Raw genomic sequence first — 18,498 nt, 5'->3', positions numbered from 1 at the left:
CAACATGACCAAGCCAACACAGGCATCTCTGTTTCAGCAGTGCATACATGCTAGGGATTCCAGCTCGTTCCGGGACTGTGTTGTTTGGAACTTTGTCCTGCCAGGTGACACTGAGGATGCGTCGGAGGCAGCGCATGTGGAAAGCATTCAGTTTCCTCTCCTGTTGTGAGTGAAGAGTCCATGACTCACTGCAGTACAGAAGTGTACTCAGGACGCAAGCTCTGTAGACCTGGATCTTGGAATGTTCCATCAGCTTCTTGTTGGACCGGACTCTCTTTGTGAGTCTGGAAAATATGGTAGCTGCTTTACCAATGCATTTGTTTAGCTCGGTATTGAGAGAAAGTGTGTCGGAGATTGTTGAGCCAAGGTACACAAAGTCATGGACAACCTCCAGTTCATGCGCAGAGATTGTAATGCAGGGAGGTGAGTCCACATCCTGAACCATGACCTGTGTTTTCTTCAGGCTGATCGTCAGTCCAAAATCTTGGCAGGCAACGATCCATGAGCTACTGAAGATCTTTGTCATAGTGGGCGGTGACAGCTGCAATGTTGGTAAAGAGGAAGTCACGCAGACATTTCAGCTGGACTTTGGACTTTGCTCTCAGTCTGGAGAGGTTGAAGAGCTTTCCGTCTGATCTGGTCCGGAGATAGATGCCTTCTGTTGTAGTTCCAAAGGCCTGCTTCAGCAGGACAGTGAAGAAAATCCCAAACAAGGTCGGAGCAAGAACACAGCACTGCTTCACTCCACTTCGGATGTCAAAGGGGTTTGATGTGGAGCCATCAAAGACTAAAGTGCCCTTCATGACCTCGTGGAAAGACCTGATGATGCTGAGGAGCCTGGGTGGACATCCAATCTTGGGGAGAATCTTGAAGAGGCCGTCCCTGCTGACCAGGTTGAAAGCCTTCGTGAGATCTAGGAAGGCTATAAAGAGTGGCTATCGTTGTTCCCTGCATTTCTCCTGCAGCTGTCTAAGGGAGAATACCATATCAGTGGTGGACCTGTTGGCTCGGAATCCGCACTGCAATTCTGGATAGATGCTCTCTGCAAGTACCTGGAGCCTCTTTAGTGCAACTCGGGCAAACAACTTTCCTACAACGCTAAGGAGAGAGATGTCGTGGTAGTTATTGCAGTCACCCCTGTCGCCTTTGTTCTTGTACAGCGTGACGATGTTTGCATCCCTCATGTCCTGTGGTACTCCACCTTTTCTCCAGCAGAGACAGAGGATTTCATGCAGCTCAGTGGCGATGATCTCTTTGCAGCACTTTAGGACCTCAGCAGGGATGATGTCTTTCCCAGGTGCCTTGCCAGAGGCGAGGGAGTCCAGGGCCATGTGAAGTTCTTCTAGGGTTGGTTCACTGTCAAGCTCCTCCAACACAGGCAGGCACTCAATGTTGTTCAGCGCTTCTTCAGTGACTACATTTTCTCTGGAATATAGCTCAGAGTAGTGCTGCACCCAGCGTTCCATCTGCTGCTCCGGTCCTGGATGACCTTGCCTATGGCAGACTTCAGAGGGGCAGTTCTCTTCTGTGTTGGACCTAGAGCCTGCTTGATACCATCATACACCCCCTTGATGTTGCCTGTGTCAGCTGCTAACTGGGAACAGAGTTGGAGCCAGTAGTCATTAGCACATCTCCTGGCAGTCTGCTGGACTTTGCTGCAAGCAGCTCGGAGGACTTTTAGGTTGCACTCACTGGGACAGGCTTTGTATGCTGCTAGAGCTCTCCTCTTTTCCTCAATGACTGGTGTCAGCTCCTCAGAGTGGGTTTCAAACCAGTCTGCCGTCTTGTTGGTCTTCTTGCTGAATACAGACAAGGCGGTGTTGTAAACAGCATTCTTGAAATGTTCCTATCTGTTGGATGCATTTGCATCAGCCGGGCCTGGAAGAATTTCCTCAAGTGCTCGGCTCGTGCAAATTCCTCCACTTTTCCCTGATCCCAGGTTTTGCTGGTGTCAATGCGAGGTCTTCCTTCCTTTTTTGTGTTGCGTTGTTCGCAGTTTCATTCTGCTGCACACCAGGGAGTGGTCAGTGTCACAGGCAGCACCCTGATAACTGCGTGTGATCTTGATGCTGGGAAGGCTGAAGCGTCTGGTGAGAATCAGGTCAAGCTGGTGCCAGTGCTTTGATCATGGGTGTCTCCAAGAGACTCTGTGTTGGGGCTTCGTGTTGAAGAATGTGTTGCTGACACAGAAACCGTGATGGCAGCAAAACTCTAGCAGGCGTTGGCCATTTTCATTCATCTTCCCAGTGTCGAACTGACCTAAGCAAGTGGGCCACCAACTGTTCTTGATGGCTGTTGGTAATTTTGATGGCAAGATGGTAAAGATGGCTGATGGTCATTGCAACTGCAGCAGCTGATGGCGGGCATTGACTGCACCCTTTGCAAAGGGGCAGCGAGGAGGGATGAGGGGGTGGGGGTAAGTGAGTGAGGAAGGGGGGCAGAGAGAGACCATCTTGATTAGCTACTCCCATGCCTGTTGGAATCTGATATAAGAAACTGGTTTGAATGGAATGAGATGATCTCCAGGGCAGGCAGTATGGCCGTATATACCAGTTGCAGGGGAGCAATGACAAGAGAGGGGTGCACTTGTATCTCATAAGAACAGCCCGGCTGGATCAGGCCATAGACCCATCTAGTCCAGCTTCCTGTATCTCACAGTGGCCCACCAAATGCCCCAGGGAGCAAACCAGATAAAAAGAGACCTGCATCCTGGTGCCCTCCCTTGCACTGGCATTCTGACATAGCCCATTTCTAAAATCAGGAGGTTGCACATACACATCATGGCTTGTAACCCATAATGGATTTTTCCTCCAAAAATTTGTCCAATTCCTTTTTAAAGGCATCTAGGCTGGATGCCATCACCACATCCTGTGGCAAGGATTTCCACAGACCAACCACACATTGAGTAAAGAAATATTTTCTTTTGTCTGTCCTAACTCTCCCAATACTCAATTTTAGTGGATGTCCCCTGGTTCTGGTGTTATGTGAGAGGGTAAAGAGCCTCCTGTTTGTACACGTCCTGGAGGCATCTGGTTGGTACTCTGCATTGCACTGCATCATGGACTTTGAAGTCCATAGCAGTTAGCTATTCCCATGCCTGTTGGAATCTGATATAAGAAACTGGTTTGAATAGAATGAGATGATTGATCCACCTAGCCCAATAGCATCAGTCTTCAGGGTGTCATGCTCAGGGGTGTTTGTTAGTTGTTCCTGGAAGTTCCAGGGATTGAACTCAAGATAATTTGAGCAGAGCTGTAATCCCTCGTCAGTTGCTCTCTGGGTGTCCCACAAGGAACCTGGTCAACTAATGGCAGAAGCAGAACATGCAGGCCCTCCCATTACAAAGAAAAGCTTCTTTCTGAACAGAAATCCAAATTCCGTCTTAAATTCCATTCTAGGTGGAAGTTGGCAGCAACCTTTGTCCAGACCCGCAGCCTTTCCCAGAGGTATTGGCACAAAGGTCTCCTTGGCTGGGGTGCTGGAGCCATCTGGAATATCTCATTTTACAGTGAAGAATCCTTCCTGCAGACACCTGAATGAGCATGAACATGGCGATCATCGCACCTCCTGCCCTCCCACCTCTGCCCCAGGAATGTGCACACTGGACGTCAAGGCTCATAACATTTTGAGAGTGTGTGGGCATGCACATCCGTCTCCCTCTGAGCGTGTTGTGACAGCTGCAGTAACCCGGAACACTCTCTGTTTGGCAGGGCTCCTTGTCAACCATTTCTGAGCTCTCCTCAAGCTGGTTGCAACAGCCCAGTCTTAAAAATCAGCAGAGCCTCGCATCTTAAGAACATAAGAAGAGCCCTGCTGGATCAGACCAAGGGCCCATTTAGTCCAGCTTCCTGCATCTCACAGTGGCCCACTACTGGGAGCACACAAGCCCACAAGATACCTGTATCCTCATGCCACTTCCCTTGCATCTACCATTCAGGGCTAGTCTGCGTCTCAAACCCAGAGGTTGCATCCAGTCATCATGGCTTGTCACCTGTGATGGACTGTTTCTCCATCAGTCTGTCCAACCCTGTCTGAAAGGCATCTTAGGCCATGTGTCAATGCCATATCATGCGGCTAGGAGTTACAGAGGTTGATTACACTCTGGGTGAAGAAATGTTTCCTTTTGTCTGCCCTAATTCTCCTGCACGTCTATTTTAGTGGATATCTCCTGGTTCTGGTGTTGTGTAAGAAGGAAAAAAAAGCTTCCTTCTTGGGTGTTGCTTTGTTTAGTCTCTGCCAGCTTTCTGGTGGAGTTGAACATACCTGCGTTTGTGGCTTTATCCAGCTCAATATTGACTGGCCTCCAAGATTTTTAACTGATTTTAAACTGCTTTAAACTGCAGCTTTTAAACTGATCCCTGGGGGAAAGCCGACAGGAGTCAAGGGGCATCTGGTTCGGAACTCCTCATCCCTATGGGACGAGGATGGGAAGGTTAGAGAACAACAAGGTAAAGGCAGAGTAGGAGAAGAAATTGGGAATGGTAGCATGATGGGATGTGATAGACGGTTTGGCACAGTGAGAGGATGCGGAGACAAAGGAGCAAATAAGCAGCCCATCCTGGGGCATTCCATGTACAAACACTTTTATGCTAATGCCCGAAGTCTCTGAGCAAAGATGGGAGAACTGGAATGTCTGGTGACAAGGGAAAATATTGACATAGTGGGCATAACGGAAACCTGGTGGAATGTGGAGAATCAGTGGGATACTGCAATCCCGGGCTATAAACTCTACAGGAGGGATAGGGAGGGGTGTGTTGGAGGTGGGGTGGCCATTTACATTAAGGAAGGGATAGAATCCAGCAAAGTAGAGATTGAAGGTGGGTCCGACTCCACCATAGAATCTCTGTGGGTTAAATTACCAGGCTTGTGCAGCGATGTAATACTGGGGGCGTGCTATCGTCCTCCAGACCAGAAACTGGAAGGGGACCTTGAAATGAGGAAACAGATCAGGGAGGTGACAAGGGAGGGACAGGGTTGCAATCATGGGGGACTTCAATTATCCTCATATAGACTGGGTCAATTTGTGTTCTGGTCACGGAAAGGAGACCGGATTCCTTGACATGATAAATGACTGTGCCTTAGAGCAGCTAGTCATGGAGCCCACCAGAGGACAGGTGACTCTGGATTTAATATTATGCGGTACTCAGGACCTGGTTAGAGATGTCAATGTTACGGAGCCATTGGGGAACAGTGATCATGCTGTGATCCGTTTCGACATGCACGTTGGGGGAAGAATACTGGGCAAAGCATGGCATATCTATTGTGACAATGAATTAATAACTTTCCTTTGTTTCCTTTTTTTCCTAATAGTATGGAAGGTAGGGTAACAAGCACCTGAGCTATGAATCTGAGCTATGAATCAAGACATCCTGGGCTGCAAAAGGCGTCCTTAGGCAAGCTCCTTTGTCAACCTCATTTTCCCCATCTTTAATAGGAGCACAATAACACTGGCCCACCTTACAGGGCTATTTGTAAGGATTATAGAGAGGATGCATGAGAGAGTCACATTTTTGGGGTGCCGTTTAATATTTCAGTCTCATTTTGACTTGGAGTTGTGTTTCACAATATCTCAAATGTTGATCTAGCATTTGAATGAATGTTGGCTCAGCCATAGAGTTAACTATTTTGTTTTTCCTTTTTCATCTCTAGATGTGAATGAATGTGATGCTGGAAACGCAGGCTGTGAGTCTCAGTGCTGCAACACCATCGGGAGCTTCTACTGCAAGTGTCCTGAAGGATCAAAGCTGAAGGAGGATGGAAAGACCTGCGAAGGTACTGGCAATCTTACAGGCTGGTTACGGTGGGTCACTTTTGGTGTGTGTCTTTGGTTATTGTTGGTTCTACCTTTGTTGGATGGCTTGGGAAGGCAGGGCCACATTTATATGCAACCTGAATAAGCTACAGTTTAGGGCTTTGCATTATGTTGGGCCTCTATGAAAGCTTTGCACCAGTGGTTCTCAAAGTTTTAGCACTGGGACCCACTTTTTAGAATGAGAATCTGTTGGGACCCACTGGAAGTGATGTCATGACCGGAAGTGACATCATCAAGCAGGAAAATTTTTTAACAATTCTAGGCTGCAATTCTACCCACACTTATCCAGGAGTAAGCCCCATTATCTATCACTGTTAAAAGCATATACATAGTAGCCTGTTAAAAGTACAGGTCTGTAACATTTCCCCAGCTGCAGTCACATACCATAGAAGTATCAAGTTTAATAAATTAAAAATAAAATATTGAAATGAATGGGGACCCACCTGAAATTGACTCGCAACCCACAGTTTGAGCAAAACTGCTTTACACAATCTGTTGCAAGATAAGAAGGTAGGAAAAAAGACTCTCTATGGGCTTAATCCTATCCAACTTGCCAGTGCTGATGTAGCCTCAATGCAGCCCCAAGGAAAGGGAGCGAACATACCTTGAAGAGGCATCCATGACTATCCCCCACCCCCTAAATGCAGGATGCAGTGTGTGCCTAATTGGCACAGTTGCATCAGCGCTGGAAAGTTGGATAGGATTGGGTCCTTAAAAGGTTATATTTATTCTGACTTGACTCAAGTACATTTGTCAATGTTAAATGCTCACTTCCCCGTAAGCAGCATGGCCGCGTAGCTTTAACTATAAAGCCCTGCGCAGCTCCCCCTCTCAGCACTCCACAAGGGATACATTTAACTCTTGCTTGACCCTTGAATAGGGCAGAGATGCAAACAACTGTTATGGTTTTTTTCCCTTCATCATGTCTACTTTGTCCATGTTTCTCTCTTTATGGAGGAGGTTTCAATCAATTTCCAAGGAAGTACAGTGCCCTGGGGATCATGTGTCTGGTCTGGTTTTCCCCTCCCTCTCTCTAAGCAGAGTAAGGTGTGATTATCACACGTCTAACATAACCTCCTTTCCTTCTGAGACCCAGTCTCTGGCACATCTCCCTTGCCGGGAATGTAACCGTTCCCCAAGTGCCCATTTTCTGCGGTGTGTCGCCTGGGAGAACAGAAGGCAATGGAGCCTGTGTTTTCAAAGAGGTTTAACCCCCCCATGCCCCCCCATGCTGCCCTGACAATGTTTTGGAAACTCGCTTGTGTGTGTGTTTTTGGAAAAGTTTAAGCTGGATTTAAGTTTGTGCTGCCTCTTTGAGGAATAGGGGGATCGGGAGGGGGAGTCACGCTCCAAAGATGTGGCTCCAACATGTGGCTTAAAGAAACTGGTTTTAATTAATCCTGAGCTGGGATTTATTCATGCGTGTATTTTAAAAATATTTATTTCCACCGTCTTCCATGATTTAAGGTGACTAGCCATGGAGTATAAAAAAAATCAGCGAAAGAGAGGTCCTACTGCCCCATTTTTGCCTTACAATGAGGGATGCAGGGAGCAATATTTTCGCAACATTGTGCTCCTAGCAGCAGCTCCAGGTAGGATTGGGAAAGACCCCTGTTTTGCAGTTGGTCTGTGTTGATGATTCTGAGCTAGTCTGACTCAATAGGAGGCAGAGTCGTCTCCACCAGCTTTTATTTGCAGTATAAAGTCGGCATAGTTGCTGAGAATTAAATTTTAATCTAAAGACAACCTGTCCCTAGTTCCTTTGAACATCTCTTCGTTCCTTGTCATGGAAGGCACAAGGGGGGGGGAACCGAAAGAAGTGTTCATTTTCCTTCTCCTTATGAAAGAGGACAGGGGTGTGGACAGAATCATGGTTTTCCATTGCATTTGAGCCCAGCATTCCATTGCATTTGAGCCCATAATGTTAGATTCTGGTGCAATGAAGATCTCTTTGCACACAAAGTTCTCTTCTTTGCATACCTCGCATAACAGCATAGTGGGGGTTGCAGTAATAGCTGCATCACAGTGATCTGGGCCATTGTTGGAGGCAATTACTCACCCAAGCCATTCCTCGCAGGCCCATGTTTTATGTGGTATCTGGGATGAGCTGGCCTTTCAGTAGAAGCCCATCAAACCCATCTGGAGAATTTCCAGCAGTGTCTTGAGATTGCAACTCATCAACCACAGTTGGGGAAAGCCCGCCCACCATGAAAATGTCTTTTGCCAAACATGGTGAATCACAGTCTGGAGATGTGTTGGGAGTGTTTGACAGATCGGTTCCATGGCTACGAAGCCATTGTCAATGTTGACATTGCCATGTAAATGTAAGTTGGTTCGAAGGCACGTGAATTCCTGGAAGGGGGGGGGATGATTAGCCCAACACGTTTCAAATCTGTTGACTTGTAAGTGACTGATATAAGAACAGCCCCACTGGATCAGGCCATAGGCCCATCTAGTCCAGCTTCCTGTATCTCACAGCAGCCCACCAAATGCCCCAGGGAGCACACCTGATAACAAGAGACTTGCATCCTGGTGCCCTCCCTTGCATCTGACATAGCCCATTTCTAAAATCAGGAGGTTGTGCATACACATCATGGCTTGTAACACGTAATGGATTTCTCCTCCAGAAACTTGTCCAATCCCCTTTTAAAGGCATCCAGGCCAGATGTCTGGTCACGATAAGGAAACCGGATTTCTTGACGTGCTAAATGACTGTGGCTTGGATCAGCTAGTCACGGAGCCCACCAGAGGACAGGTGACTCTGGATTTAATTTTGTGCGGTACGCAGGACCTGGTTAGAGATGTAAACGTTACTGAGCCATTGGGGAACAGTGATCATGCTGCGATCCGTTTTGACGTGCACGTTGGGGGAAGAATACCAGGCAAATCTCTCACAAAAACCCTTGACTTCCGACGGGCGGACTTCCCTCAAATGAGGAGGCTGGTTAGAAGGAGGTTGAAAGGGAGGGTAAAAAGGGTCCAGTCTCTCCAGAGTGCATGGAGGCTGCTTAAAACAACAGTAATAGAGGCCCAGCAGAGGTGTATACCGCAAAGAAAGAAGGGTTCCACTAAATCCAGGAGGGTGCCCGCATGGCTAACCAGCCAAGTTAGAGAGGCTGTGAAGGGCAAGGAAGCTTCCTTCCGTAAATGGAAGTCTTGCCCTAATGAAGAGAATAAAAAGGAACATAAACTGTGGCAAAAGAAATGTAAGAAGGTGATAGGGGAGGCCAAGCGAGACTATGAGGAACGCATGGCCAGCAACATTAAGGGGAATAATAAAAGCTTCTTCAAATATGTTAGAAGCAGGAAACCCGCCAGAGAAGCGGTTGGCCCTCTGGATGGTGAGGGAGGGAAAGGGGAGATAAAAGGAGACTTAGAGATGGCAGAGAAATTAAATGAGTTCTTTGCATCTGTCTTCACGGCAGAAGACCTCGGGCAGATACCGCTGCCCGAACGGCCCCTCCTGACCGAGGAGTTAAGTCAGATAGAGGTTAAAAGAGAAGATGTTTCAGACCTCATTGATAAATTAAAGATCAATAAGTCACCGGGCCCTGATGGCATACACCCAAGGGTTATTAAGGAATTGAAGAATGAAGTTGCAGATCTCTTGACTAAGGTATGCAACTTGTCCCTCAAAACGGCCATGGTGCCAGAAGATTGGAGGATAGCAAATGTCACGCCTATTTTTAAAAAGGGAAAGAGGGGGGACCCGGGAAACTATAGGCCGGTCAGCCTAACATCCATACCGGGTAAGATGGTGGAATGCCTCATCAAAGATAGGATCTCAAAACACATAGATGAACAGGCCTTGCTGAGGGAGAGTCAGCATGGCTTCTGTAAGGGTAAGTCTTGCCTCACAAACCTTATAGAATTCTTTGAAAAAGTCAACAGGCATGTGGATGCGGGAGAACCCGTGGACATTATATATCTGGACTTTCAGAAGGCGTTTGACACGGTCCCTCACCAAAGGCTACTGAAAAAACTCCACAGTCAGGGAATTAGAGGACAGGTCCTCTCGTGGATTGAGAACTGGTTGGAGGCCAGGAAGCAGAGAGTGGGTGTCAATGGGCAATTTTCACAATGGAGAGAGGTGAAAAGCGGTGTGCCCCAAGGATCTGTCCTGGGACCGGTGCTTTTCAACCTCTTCATAAATGACCTGGAGACAGGGTTGAGCAGTGAAGTGGCTAAGTTTGCAGACGACACCAAACTTTTCCGAGTGGTAAAGACCAGAAGTGATTGTGAGGAGCTCCAGAAGGATCTCTCCAGACTGGCAGAATGGGCAGCAAAATGGCAGATGCGCTTCAATGTCAGTAAGTGTAAAGTCATGCACATTGGGGCAAAAAATCAAAACTTTAGATATAGGCTGATGGGTTCTGAGCTGTCTGTGACAGATCAGGAGAGAGATCTTGGGGTGGTGGTGGACAGGTCGATGAAAGTGTCGACCCAATGTGCGGCGGCAGTGAAGAAGGCCAATTCTATGCTTGGGATCATTAGGAAGGGTATTGAGAACAAAACGGCTAGTATTATAATGCCGTTGTACAAATCGATGGTAAGGCCACACCTGGAGTATTGTGTCCAGTTCTGGTCGCCGCATCTCAAAAAAGACATAGTGGAAATGGAAAAGGTGCAAAAGAGAGCGACTAAGCTGATTACGGGGCTGGGGCACCTTCCTTATGAGGAAAGGCTACGGCGTTTGGGCCTCTTCAGCCTAGAAAAGAGACGCTTGAGGGGGGACATGATTGAGACATACAAAATTATGCAGGGGATGGACAGAGTGGATAGGGAGATGCTCTTTACACTCTCACATAATACCAGAACCAGGGGACATCCACTAAAATTGAGTGTTGGGCGGGTTAGGACAGACAAAAGAAAATATTTCTTTACTCAGCGCGTGGTCGGTCTGTGGAACTCCTTGCCACAGGATGTGGTGCTGGCGTCTAGCCTAGACGCCTTTAAAAGTGGATTGGACGAGTTTCTGGAGGAAAAATCCATTATGGGGTACAAGCCATGATGTGTATGCGCAACCTCCTGATTTTAGGAATGGGTTAAGTCAGAATGCCAGATGTAGGGGAGAGCACCAGGATGAGGTCTCTTGTTATCTGGTGTGCTCCCTGGGGCATTTGGTGGGCCGCTGTGAGATACAGGAAGCTGGACTAGATGGGCCTATGGCCTGATCCAGTGGGGCTGTTCTTATGTTCTTATGTTCTTATGTCGTCACCACATCCTGTGGCAAGGAGTTCCACAGACCAACCACACGCTGAGTAAAGAAATATTTTCTTTTGTCTGTCCTAACTCTCCCAACACTCAATTTGAGTGGATGTCCCCTGGTTCTGGTGTTATGTGAGAGTGTAAAGAGCATCTCCCTATCCACTCTGTCCATCCCCTGCATAATTTTGTATGTCTCAATCATGTCCCCCCTCAGGCGTGTCTTTTCTAGGCTGAAGAGGCCCAAACGCCGTAGCCTTTCCTCATAAGGAAGGTGCCCCAGCCCTGTAATCATCTTAGTCGCTCTCTTTTGCACCTCTGAGATAATGCTCCCAGAGAATGACCCTTTACTTTAGTTACTTTAAATAAAATAAAATTAAGTTACTTTAAAAATTGGAAAATGTGATACTTTAATGTCAGGCAGACTTTCTGGTCTCCCCCAGTTCGGTTGATCAGAGCTCCATATTTCTATGAAACATCTCTATCTGGCCTGAAACGTTTCAGCTGATCTTCTCTACCATACTGCTTGTATTAATGTTAGATGGGCCTCTGGATATTTCATTCCTAGTTGCCCTCAAGATTATAGATTTTCTCATCTACAGTGACTGCACAGTGAGCTGTTTTCAATGCTGTAGTCTTGGGTGAGATTGATTAGCAGTTTGCTGCAACCATAGACTGAAAACTCCATGATGCATTACAGCTGTGACTGAGGAACATATGAGTACAAATCTTAAATATGAAATGACTAGTGGGAAGGACATGTGCATAGAATACTCAGGGCATGTATAATAGTCAGTTAAAAATTGGCACCGCAAATGGAATCAGCCAGAAGTAGTTTCTTGCTATAGAATTCAAGTAAACACCGGGGCATTCTCAGCAAATCAGCGTTGTTTAAGGCAGGAGTCACCAAACTTTTTGGCATGAGGGCTGCATCATGTATCTGACATTGTGTTGAGGGCCACAAAATAAATATATGGATAACTGATGTACTAAGAGTTTGATTGAATACAATAAGTGGGTGGGAGTGAAAGGAGGAAGTGAGCAGAGGGCAAAATTGACTTGCACAGGAAGGGTTGGGATAGATTTTGGAAAAAAAAAGATTGGGGAAGGAGAGAGCAAAATTGATTTGCACAGGAAAAGTAAGGATGTATTTTGAAAAAGCATCAAGCAAACTATGACACAAATTACAAACCTTTTTTGTCTCAGTTTGTACTCTGTATAAGTCTAACGTAGACATCATCTTAAAGTTTTATTTATATTTCAGGTCTCGCAGCATCTGTATATAGTATATGTCATTTAGCCGCTAGAAGTGCTGAACGTAATGCGGTGTAATGGGATAATTTATTTCCATTGCATTATATTCACCTAGTGGCTAAATGAGGAATATACCGGGTATATACCTCATTCAGCCCCTAGAGGTGTTGAATGTAATGGGATAATTTACTTCCATTACGTTGCATTACATTCTGTACCTCTAGGGGCTGAATGCAGTATACAGCCATGCGGTGAGACATGGAAGTGCGTCTTTTGAGCTATTTTTTAGCTCTAAGGGCCGGATAAAATCTTCCAGAGGGCCAGATGTGGTCTGCAGGTCGGGGTTTAGAGACCCCTGGTTTTAGGGATGATTTCCACTTTGAAATGTCCACTAGGCACAACCTTGGGTGTCTGTCTATTTGGAATTTTTGATGCTGAAATCTTGCGTTTCCTTCACTTAGATGGCCACATTAATACTTGGTTAAACTTATGGAATAACAGTTGCCAGGAAGCACCCTAGAACCTAATAAAGAAACCCATTTGGAAAATAGGGTTGCCCCCAAGGCATTTCTCACTTTCAGATCCAGACCTAAACACAACAGTCTTAAATCCTTTAGCACCTTTGAGATTCCAGTCTGTTACAGGTCTCCACTGGTGCCAAAATAAAGACTACTTTGTGCCAGGGTTTTAGGCCTGTGGAAAAATATCCATTTGACAAGAGGCCTTTGTGCAGCATTTCCACCCTCTTCCCCCCCCCCCCCCCCACAATGGCACACTTGCCACCGGGCTCATTTTGGCAAGAGATCAACTCACTCTAGACCTGTTCTGAAGCCAGGGATTTGATCCGGGCATCACACCTCGAGGCATTTAGAAAAATGGTGGTAGGACCTGTGTGAAAGACTGTTCCCCAGACCATTTTGGGGTCTATCCTGGCAAATATATGCATTTCTATTTAACATACAGCACAGTGCTGTGCATGGTTACTCAGGGGTATGACCCACTGTGCTTGATGTAACTTATTTCCTAGTAAGTGCATTTACAATTGTAGCCTGAAGTGCAGGGCTGGCCCAAAGCCCCCAGGATGTGTGAGGCAGCATACAAAATGTTGTCCTACCTTGCTCAATGGTGCACCAGCCTCTGCTCCTCCCACTATCCAATGTTCCAGTCCAGCACTCTCCTCCCCTCCATATTTTCTCTTCCTTTCCTGTCCAGGAAGTAGAAAGAGGAGCAGCAGCAGCAGTGGCAGCAAGTAGACAGACAGAGATAGCCCTTCTCACTAATCTATTGCTTGAGGTGACCACTTCAGTTGTCCTTATGGATGGGGCCAGCCCTGGCTACCCAGCAGAGTAGCACAGCCAATGTATTAGAAGAAGCCTTGTAGTCAGAAGCATCCCAAATGTCCAGATTGCCAGGCTGTGGTTGGGCAGTGGCCCAGGGTAACTGAGCCGTTGCCCACCCTCTGTGGCCAGGAGCTGCCAGTAGAAAGCAAAAGGAGGACTGGGTGTGACCCCAGGGAGAGAAGATGAGGGGGGGGCGGAGCAGGGGAAGGAGAGCCAAGAGAGAGGAAGAAGCCGGGGGTGGAGGGTGCCTTGAGAACTATTGGGGCTCCATTCTCTCCTGTTCAGACTGCATGCACAAATAAAAGAAGTGGCATGTGATCTATCACCCCGGCTCATTTGTGCCCCAACAAAGCCCATGTCATTCCCATCCCTTATGACACCCAACTCCCCACCTGGGAAGAGAGTAAGAGAGTCAGTACTGTTACCCTGCACATGCCTGATCTTGTCTGATCTCAGAAGCTAAGCAGGGTCTGGCCTGGTTAGTACTTGGATGGGAGACCGACTTGGAATACCAGGTGTTGTAGGCTTATACAGTCTTTCGAGACTGAAGGTTGCCAATCATCATCCCTCCATTCCAGAATTGGAAGAGCAGTTAATTCTTTTGGCAGCCAAACAGAGAGATTAGGAGAGGCAAGCCAAGTCACAACTCCCCTGCAAAGCAGTCTGTGCCATTTCCCAGGCTTTGCAGTATGGGAAACTTCTAAGTCTGCAATTTTCAACCTTTTTCATTTCATAGCACACTGACAAGATACTATAGTTTTCAGGGCACAGCATTAGTTTTTTGACAATTGACCTTGCACACCATGCTGCCAGTTGGAGGGGGGCACATCCCCAAAGGCTATACCCAGTTACCCTGTGACATAACCAAACTCCTGTGACACACCTGTTGACCATTTGCAGCACACCAGTGTGCATGGCACAGTTGTTGAAAATCACTGTTCCAAGTATTAGAAAACATCTTTTGTCCATACACAACGTTTTAGTGTTAATGTATTAAGTGTTAAATTTGTGAGTTTGATGAGTGGGAGAAATGCATCACCTATTAATGGATGTATGTTCAGAGCAACCTGTGAGTAGGATGTTCCCTTTGTGGCTTGGATGTTCAGGAATTCAGACAACCAAACGGTTTGTACGCTTGCCATGACAGTATATATCAGTGTTTTATGGGGAATTTATATAAGTATATTTCCAGGCTCCTGACACTATCACAATGCGTGAAATGAAGAGCGCTGCCCAGATCTGAGCCAAGCTAAGCCATTTTTAATTTCCCCCAAATTCCCTGGACAAGGATTAGCCTGCTGAATGATTAAAGGTTTCTTAGTGTTGGGGGGAAATGAACCATCCGTTTTTCACTTGGCCGGTCCAAGCTGTGAGCGGCTGTTACACAATAATGGTTGGCAAGAAGCTTTGGCTCACCCCATTCCTGACCCCCACGTCTGGTCCAAATGCAAACTGACCTGTACCTTTGACCCAAACATGCATTTGCCCCACTCCCCCCTTTTTTTTACAACAGCTGGATTGGGGAGATTAAATGTTCTGTAAGGAAAACTGTTCCTTGGATGCTTTTAGTTGGGACTAAATCAGGAGGCACAAGTCATACATGCTATATGTGCTGTAAAATTCATTATTTAATGTTCAATAAACTAGTTATCATTCTCTTGCTGAGGCCAGTTTCTCTTTCTAAAGTAGCTTGTGCCCATCTTGAGCAGTGGTGTAGAGGTGAGTGTTCATAGAATCATAGAGTTGGAAAGGACCAACAAGACCATCTAGTTCAACCCCTGCCTCTAGCAGGAAATCCTCTTACAGTATCTCTAGCAGTTGCCTGTCGAGCCTCAACTTGTAGGTCTCCAGTGAGGGAGAATCCTCCACCTCCCTTGATGATCTGTTCCACTGCTGAACTGCCCCTACGTTCAAGAATTTCTTTCTGATGTCCAACTGGAATCTCCTCTGGTGCAGTTTGTACCTGTTGGATCTGGTCCTACTCAAAGAGTCAATGGAGAACAAATTTGTTCCTTCTTCCTTATGACAGCCCTGGTATTTGAAGGGTGTCATCATATCCCCTCTCAGCCTTCTCTTCTTCAGGGTAAACATGCCGAGATCCCTCAACCTTTCCTCCAGAGAAAACAGCAAGCAGAAGAAGGTCTTGGGCTGGCCTAGGATGTAGCACAGCTCTGGAAGAAAAATGGCAGCCACTGTCCAGAACACAACTGACAGCAAATCTCTCTGTCATGCGCTGCCCCCTCTCCCTCTTGCTGAAACTTCCCATTTCACCATGTTAACTGACTGATGATTGGCAACCTTCAGTCTTGAAAGACTATGGTATAAGCCGACAGCACCCGGTATTCCCAGGCGGTCTCCCATCCAAGTACTAACCAGGCCTGACCCTGCTTAGCTTCTGAGATCAGATGAGATTGGGCATGTGCAGCTTCTAGCCATGACTGGTCTAGCCATGGCAGATTCTTGAGTACATCACTTAAACATTTGGAGAGAGCACCTGGGTATGGCTGGACCATCCATGAGACCAACTGAAGCGGTAGCCTCAGGCAGCAGATGGGGGGGGAATGACCATCTCTGTCTGCCTACTTGCCTCTGCTGTACCTCCTTCCCCTTTCACTCCCTGGATTAAAAGAAGAGGGGGCAGAGAGAAAGAGAAAACATGGAGCGGGGACAGTTGAACTAGAACATTGGAGCAGCAGAGACTGGTGCATCATCAGGTAAGGGGAGCAGCATTTGCCATGCTCCTTCAGGCGTCAGGAGAGCTTGAGCCAGCCCCAAGTCTGGATCAGCATTTAGTACCTTCATATTTTTCTATAAAGAAACGTGTGCTTTTTGTTGAGAGGGGGAAAGTTGGGAAAAATAGTGTGGGTAAAGTGTTAACAAACAGCCCCTCCCTTGCTGTCCTGTGCCATGAATCTGATCTGATCAGGGGCCCTGTACCTGCTTTTACCTTCTCAAAGAACGTGGCGACCTTGACACAAAACCATGTGAACTCTTTCAGACAGGCAGAAATGAATCAAAGTGACTTCTAGGCTCTGTGTGTGGGGCAGCGTGGTTCAGAAGCCGGGGGTGGGTTCCAGAGCTGTGCTGGAATCTGCCACTTTGTTGAGAATGTCCTGAGTTTGCAAGTCGTGGGCCTCAAAAGCTGCTGCTTTGCTCACTCCAGGCGTTTCTGACTTGATGGGCTTGATCTTTGTTGTACGTTCAATGCCGTTGGTTGCAGGACCTCCCATTTGAAGTGCCTCTTTAACAAACAGCCGCTTAGTGAAGGCAGTGGGATGCTGGGCTGTGTGGGCCAGAATACGCAGGGGTGCGCTGTTTGTTTTTCAGGTGGGAAGCTGTGCAAAAAGAACGCTTTAATCTCAGAAACTTGCACATTGGAACTCTCTTCTTTGGAATGGCCTGAAGTAGGTACAATTTACTTAGATTCAGCACATATCAACAGACTGGCAGGGAGAGGTAGCCAGTGAATGGCATAGGTAGCCTTCTACTGAGTCATACCTTTGCTCCATCAACCTTGGCATCATCAGTACTGACTGGCAGCAGCTGCTTTCTGCTGAATCAGACCCTTGCTCCACCTAGCTTAGTGTTGTCAGCACTGACTGGTAACACAGATTCAGGAAAGAGTCTTCCCTAGCACTACCTGGAGATGCATGGGGTGAACCCTGTGACTCTTTGCATGCAAATCAGTTGTCTGTCCTTTGAGTTATGTCTTCTCCCCTGAGTGAATAAAACTGGGCTCTGCCGGTATTTTTGATGGGTGAAGGAACCTTCCTGAGCATTGCTTTGGGCCCCCTTTTTTTTAATTAAAAGGAATAGGCTACAGATGTGATGTTTTAACAAGATCAGTTTATCACTGTACTTATCCACTCAGAAATGGAACTCATGTTTTCCAAATCCATCCCAGTTTAGCCCCTACATGCAATACGCTGTTAGATCAGTTAAGAACTGAAAAGGAGATGGAAAGTGGGCCGAGAAACTTGAAGCGCTGAAGTACTAAGCTCCAGAGGGGCAGCCAGAATCCTTGTGTTACTCTGCAGCAGCAAAGTGGAAAAGGAGCAACTGTGGCAACTGAAGGACTCACACATTTATTGCTCCAGAAGTTTAACAGCACAATCCTGGGCAGGAAATAAGGACAATTGTATTCAATGGGGTTTACTCCAAGGAAAGTGTGTACAGGTCCAGCCTATTTATACACGGATTTTTTATACACGGATTTGACTCAACACGAATGGCCCCTGCAAATGAGAAGGAATGTGCTGATCCCTGGAGAAGGGGAAAATGCACCCCTTTAAAATCAGTTTAAAAAAATGAACAGTCCTTTAACAACAGCCTCCTTAATGAGAGAGAGAGAGGGCAGTTGGCTGACAATCCATCAATCCTTCTCTCTCCAGCGGCCCCTCCCTTCCCCCTGAGCATGTGAAAGAAAGATACTTTGCATTGGTGAAGGGAGGGGTCAGAGTGAAGCCTTTCTAAGCACTTTGAGAGAGACTGTTGGATTGTGGACTTAATGACTCTTATCTTACATCACAAAGGTCAGCAAGGCTGTTTTTAAATCACCAGACCAAAGAAACTTTGTTTTTTAAATTGATTTGCTATAGTTCTTTTTTTTTTTTTTTTGCCATCCGCATGAGTGCTTGGAACGGAACCCACTCGAATAATTAGTCTCAACCTGTATTAACAAAAGAAGATATAAAACTGTGTTTTGATCCTGGTTTATTTTAACAAACTAGAATTAGAACAAACCACAGTTCCTCAAGTTCATGTGCTCAAGTCCCCAGGTGTCATGGGCATGCCTTACAGCATGTCTGTGGCACCCAGCACCGGCACTGAGACACAGTCTCAGTGTCCCTGGACTGAGGCACTGGCATGTACAGGGTGGTGGCAGTA

At 46.8% G+C, this 18,498-nt stretch overlaps 1 protein-coding gene across 1 annotated transcript in view; it reads left to right on the top strand.

Annotated features, from left to right (window-relative positions):
• Nucleotides 1-18,498, top strand: part of MEGF6 (multiple EGF like domains 6) — a 194,567-nt gene that overhangs the window by 75,202 nt on the left and 100,867 nt on the right. Inside the window, exon 5 of the mRNA XM_066637137.1 lies at nucleotides 5,650-5,772. Coding sequence (XP_066493234.1) covers nucleotides 5,650-5,772 — 123 coding nt within the window. The remainder of the gene's footprint in view (nucleotides 1-5,649; nucleotides 5,773-18,498) is intronic.

Source organism: Tiliqua scincoides, chromosome 9 (genome assembly GCF_035046505.1).
Source record: "Tiliqua scincoides isolate rTilSci1 chromosome 9, rTilSci1.hap2, whole genome shotgun sequence".
In the NCBI taxonomy this organism is placed as follows: Eukaryota; Metazoa; Chordata; class Lepidosauria; order Squamata; family Scincidae; genus Tiliqua; species Tiliqua scincoides.
The sequence above is the reverse complement of the archived record's forward strand: the minus strand, read 5'-3'. Positions and strand labels throughout refer to the sequence as shown.